Genomic DNA, 6,050 nt, shown 5'->3' with positions numbered 1-6,050 from the left:
TTGACGCAGCTCGAGTTCCTGAAGGGGAACGTCTCTAGGTTACGCATGTAACCATGGTTCCCCGAGGGAACGAGACGCTGCGTCTCTTTGCCATACTCCCTGCATCCCTCCAGGCGCTACTTCATCGAAGCTGGTTTGTGCTCTGCCGGATGCGGTTTTATACTTTCTGGTGCTTACGTCACCCCGCTCGTGACGTCTCGCTACTCCATTGGACTGATTTGACACGTGCTTCAGAACGCGGTCATGCAGGGGCGTTCCCAAAGCGACTTCGACGCAGCGTCTCGTTCCCTCGGGGAACCATGGTTACATACGTAACCTAGAGACGTTTTGCCAATTATCAGTTGCTGATTTTTATAAACAAATTTTTTAGGGAAATGGCACTTGGGTCTCAACTGTGAAGACAGTGCCGACCACTGCCACCATCCTAACTCTCTTGGCTTTGACTACTTCTACGGCACCATTATGACGCATCTTCGGGACTGCCAGCCTGGACATGGCTCTGTCCTATATTTCGTACATGCCTACATCCCATACAAGGCTCTTAGTATTGGTCTAGTTTCCCTGGCATTACTCCATATTAGAGGGATGATAACTGTGACCAGGAGGGTAGTGTTTGGTTTTCTGGTCCTGGTAGGGGTTGTGGTGAGTCTCTTTGGTGTGTTGGTGTACACATTCCCCAATCTAAATTGCTTTGTCATGCGAGGGGCGGAGATTGTGGAGCAACCATATACATCAGAGAACCTCACACAAAGGATGACCAGTGAAGCCATCGAGTTTCTGGAAAGGTATGTGTCCGCTTTTCATAGTAGTGTTAAGGTGCATAAAGCTTTTTTCAGGGACTTGCTTTGAGCTTAACAAATGCAGTGATTGAATTAATATCAGGGGAAATTCAATCCATTTGAAAGGTCTGTATTGAAAATTAAGGTCTTGCTTATGCCTCTGCATTATTAATTTGATTAACCCTCAAAAGCTAGAGTTCACCCACAAATGAAATTATGATGTTGTCCTTTTCTTTCCAAACCTGTACTATATTTCTTCCATGTAAAAGGAGAAATTTTGAACATTTTACAGGTCGCTCGATTTGAGTTGAATTACTGAAATAAATGAACCTTTCCACAACATTCTAATTTATTGAGATGCATTTGTAAATGCTGGAATCCACTACAAAACTAAAATGGGAACAGATTTTAAAACACTACGAATCATACACTTGACAGTGGTTATAGAGAAAAACTGTTTAACAACGTCGTTTGCACTGCGCTCTTGCGTTACTTGATCTTTTTATTTTGGTGCGTCAATCTGTTGAGTTACTTAGTATAGGAAATTATGATCCGCACTCACGAGAACAATCTTCTTTTTTCTTTTATTTTACATTCATTACTGATGGGAAAAACTGGGCATCATACAGTAACCGACTGAGGATCACACAAAAGCAAAATTTTACGTTTCAAACGCAAACACATGCAGAAATGTGCACCTTGTTGCTAGATGCATGACAAATGAAAACAATATTTGTTCTAAAATATCAAAATATCTGCTCAAAATACCAAACATGTTTGAAATCCTCTGACTGGATGGATCAGTGTCCCCCAAACTGCAAATCGCCACAAACATCTAGGCAAAGTTGTGTATTCCAGCCTTAAGGCTTTCAACTTTTCAAGCATCAAAAGGACACAAAAGCACCATAAAAGTATATTTTTTTAGAATAATGACCACCATTCATTGCTTGGCTTCAGAAGATTTAAAATGGAATGAAAATTTGAAATCATATGGACCACTTTTATGATACTATTATGGAGCTTTTGTGTCCTTTTTGAAGTTTGAACCAAATTCATTGTGTGGAAAAGAATGACTAGTACAGTTCTTTAAAAATGGTAATTTTATGTTCCACGGAAGAAAGAAAGTCACATGGGATTGAATGACATAAGGGTGAATAAATAATGACAGAATATCATTGACAGAACATTTTTCTGTGAACTATTGTTTTAAATGAAAAACAGTATCTGTCAGCCTCAACTCTTAGGCTGATGATACACGGGGCAACTTTTTGAGCAATGTTGCTGGGCAACTTTGGCCAATGTTGCCGTCAGAGGGCAACCAGGTGAGACACAGGGCCCTCGACCGATCTAAAGTATCCAGATATAAATTTGTTACCCTTTCTCAATGGGAAAGTGCCCAAGCAACATTGCTCCGTTGCCCCGTGTATCATCAGCCTTACTTGTATCACAAAGAATCAGTTTATTGGAAAATTGTAGTTTTCAGCTACAGATCCGATATAAGATTCTTATAGTAATGATCAAGGCTGAATTCTGGGCTCTCTTTGCAGTGTTGTATGCATCGTGAGGCACTGACATTGCATAATGTAAATCAAAGCCTTTTCAAAAGCAAATTCCTTTCAGACAGGCTCTAATCTAGTTAGGCTGATGATACACGGGGCAACTTTTTGAGCAATGTTGCTGGGCAACTTTGGCCAATGTTGCCGTCAGAGGGCAACCAGGTGAGACACAGGGCCCTCGACCGATCTAAAGTATCCAGATATAAATTTGTTACCCTTTCTCAATGGGAAAGTGCCCAAGCAACATTGCTCCGTTGCCCCGTGTATCATCAGCCTTACTTGTATCACAAAGAATCAGTTTATTGGAAAATTGTAGTTTTCAGCTACAGATCCGATATAAGATTCTTATAGTAATGATCAAGGCTGAATTCTGGGCTCTCTTTGCAGTGTTGTATGCATCGTGAGGCACTGACATTGCATAATGTAAATCAAAGCCTTGTGAAAACTCACATAAAAGCAAATTCCTTTCAGACAGGCTCTAATCTAGTGCTTTGTGTTTCTCCAATGGTAATGTGAAGATTGAACAATAAAGTGTTTTTTTATTTTTATTTTTTTACAGGAATTCAGAGAGGCCATTCTTGCTCTTTTTCTCATTCCTTCAAGTCCACACTGGACTTTTTGCCTCTCGTCTCTTCAGGGGAAGGAGTCAGCATGGCCTCTATGGTGATGCTGTCATGGAGGTAGACTGGAGTGTAGGTAATGAAAGACTTTTGACTTGTCACGTGAATAATCTAAATATACTGATAATTTAAAGTGAGTACAATAAATGGTCTATTAACTGTACTACTTGTTTATGCATTTTTTTGCCTTTAATTAAGGTATCCTTATTGTATTAAACCAATGAGCGTGTCCCTTAAAAGGGCACAATAAATGGTTTCTAAAAATATCTTTGAAAAAAATCGAATACCAAATGAGTATAGTTACCATATAAATGCAAAAAGGACATTGTTAATAGCACAGAATGAATACTGTCATCACTGTTGCATGAGAGTGTTCGGGAGAACAAGTGAAGTGAAAAAAGTGAAAGTGAAGTGTGGCTAAGTATGGTGACCCATACTCGGAATTAGTGCTCTGCATTTTATCCCATCCAAAGTGCACACACACAGCAGTGAACACACACACACACACTGTGAACACACACCCGTAGCAGTGGGCAGCCGTATTTTTGCTGCGGCGCCCGGGGAGCAGTTGGGGGTTCGGTGCCTTGCTCAAGGTACATGTACATTCGCTGTACATTCACTGCCCCCACCTACAATCCCTGCCGGTACGAGACTCGAACCCGCAACCTTTGGGTTACGAGTCCGACTCTCTAACCATTAGGCCACGACTTCCCAGAATAAGCAGAATTAACTGATTTTTCTGTCTGTGGCAAACAGCAAACTGGTAACCAGATAATTGGATTGTGCATTTTACGTTTTGGAGGTAACAAGATATTTTAAAGAAATTCATGTTAAGGTGCAATTTATATTTGTCTTGCATTATTCAAGCATTAAAGCATAAGCTTTTAGATATAATGTGTTTTAGCATCATGACTAATATTCAGTCAAGTGTGTCAAAATGTTTGACTGGTAGAATAAAAGGTCATTTTTGACACAGGTGAATTGCAGAAACTAATTAGTGTAAAATCATAAACTAGATTTGCATGTCCTAAAGGAAACAAAGTAATAAAGTTTTAGGTTTAAGTTGTTTTTTCAAGCTTTGGTTCTGCGCAGTGGCTTAGGGTTAAACCGATAGTTAACCCAAAAATGACAATTCTTTCATCATCTTCTGTGGAACATAAAAGGAGATATTATGAGAAATTTAATCAAAATTGTTTAGTTACCAAAATGTGATCTTTGTCTTTTGCAGAAGAAAGAAAGTCATAGAGGTTTGGAATGACAGAAGGGTAAATTATGACAGAATTTTCATTTTCGGGTGAATACTGTTTTAGCTTTAAATAATGTAATGCATGAAAAAAAAGCCAATTACAATTCAAGAATAGAATAAGCCACGACATCTGCAGACAGTCAGAACTTAAAGGCACCTCTTCTGTCATCACTTAAACCATAAGTGTAACCAGAGAACTTTATTTAAACACAAATCCCTCTTCTTTCCCTATATTTCGGCTTGTTAGACCTGGTAAAATGCTTGTGGTGTTTTTCAGTTGTATGTTTTTTATATAATAGTGTGTGCTTTGTGTTAATGAATTGCAAAAGCTTCAACCTTAGTGTTATGAATTTAAACAAAGTCCAAATGCGAATTTTGATATAAACCAATACAGCATTGCACTGGAAGATGTAACTTTTCCAGTGGTTATAGCTAAATGTTGCACCAGGTTGGTTTTAGCATTTTAATATTGATCTAATTGTCAGTCTGACTTCTCACAGTGTTGTTGCTTTTCTTAGGTCAGATCATGCATACTTTGGAGCGCTTAAACTTGAAGGAAAACACACTGGTGTACATGACTTCAGATCAGGGGCCTCACCTGGAAGAGATTTCCATTCACGGAGAGATGCATGGGGGCTATAGTGGCATATACAAAGGTATTCTGTCCGAGTGTTTATCCTTAAGAATAGTCATGCGAGCCAGTTTACCAACCCTTGTGAACAAAGCATCACATTTCAGCATTATTTTCAGTTTTAAATATGAGGTGAACAGTAACAATGTTTGATTTAACTCCTTTTGTTTCTCCGTGCCATCTCTTGAGCAGCTGGCAAGTCAACCAACTGGGAAGGTGGGATTCGGATACCGGGGATTCTTCATTGGCCAGGTGTCTTACCTGCCGGGAAGGTCATTGATGAGCCCACTAGCAACATGGATATTTTCCCCACGGTGCTGAATTTAGCTGGTGCTTCCATACCCAGTGACAGGTGAGAACATGTCGCCTAGCAACAAGATCTGCCAGTCAAGGATTTGGTTACTGAGACAACAGATGTAGATACAATGGATGCTACTAATCTGGAGGTAGATTGAAATATTTTGATATACAGAAGTCAATAGATTAGAATGTGTTTTCAGTCACTTAATAAGATGAGCATATAACTAGGCTAGTAATTGCAGTGCATTACCACTTGTTTTCATTACAGAGTCATTGATGGTCATGATCTCTTGCCTCTGCTGCAAGGGCAAGTGGAGCGTTCTGAACATGAATTTATGTTTCATTACTGCAATGCCCAACTGAATGCTGTCAGATGGCACCCACCTAACAGTGAGTCCTAACTTTACTCTTGTGACGGGTTGTAACTAATAACTATTTGGTAACACTTTATAATAAACTTCCTTAGTTAACCTTAGTTAACTAGATTAGTTAACATGAAGTAACAATGAAAAATTATTCTACAGAATTAATTAATCATAGTTATGTTAATTTCAACATGTACTAATACATTTTAAAATTAAAACTTGTCTGTTATTATTATTTAATGAACCTGAGCTAACATGAACTAACAATAACTAACATTGACAAAGATTCATAAATACTTAAAGGGGTCATATGATGCTGCTAAAAATAACATTATTTTGTGTATTTGGTGTAATGAAATGTGTTTATGCGGTTTAAGGTTCAAAAAACACATTATTTTCCACATACTGTACATTATTGTTTCTCCTCTATGCCCCGCCTTTCTGAAACGCGTCGATTTTTACAAAACTCATCGGTCTGAAAAAGCGAGGTGAGCTGTGATTGGCCAGCTATCCAGTGCAGCATTGTGATTGGCCGAATGCCTCAAGCGTGTGA

At 38.9% G+C, this 6,050-nt stretch overlaps 1 protein-coding gene across 1 annotated transcript in view; it reads left to right on the top strand.

Moving 5' to 3' along the window:
- The window catches only part of LOC107738478 (steryl-sulfatase-like), a 20,762-nt gene that overhangs the window by 6,803 nt on the left and 7,909 nt on the right, over positions 1–6,050 (top strand). Inside the window, exons 5-9 of the mRNA XM_016550238.1 lie at positions 371–785; positions 2,895–3,031; positions 4,720–4,857; positions 5,025–5,184; positions 5,401–5,522. Coding sequence (XP_016405724.1) covers positions 371–785; positions 2,895–3,031; positions 4,720–4,857; positions 5,025–5,184; positions 5,401–5,522 — 972 coding nt within the window. The remainder of the gene's footprint in view (positions 1–370; positions 786–2,894; positions 3,032–4,719; positions 4,858–5,024; positions 5,185–5,400; positions 5,523–6,050) is intronic.

The sequence above is a fragment of the Sinocyclocheilus rhinocerous genome, unplaced genomic scaffold (assembly GCF_001515625.1).
Source record: "Sinocyclocheilus rhinocerous isolate Xijiao unplaced genomic scaffold, SAMN03320098_v1.1 scaffold1907, whole genome shotgun sequence".
Classification (NCBI taxonomy): domain Eukaryota; kingdom Metazoa; phylum Chordata; class Actinopteri; order Cypriniformes; family Cyprinidae; genus Sinocyclocheilus; species Sinocyclocheilus rhinocerous.
The sequence above is the reverse complement of the archived record's forward strand: the minus strand, read 5'-3'. Positions and strand labels throughout refer to the sequence as shown.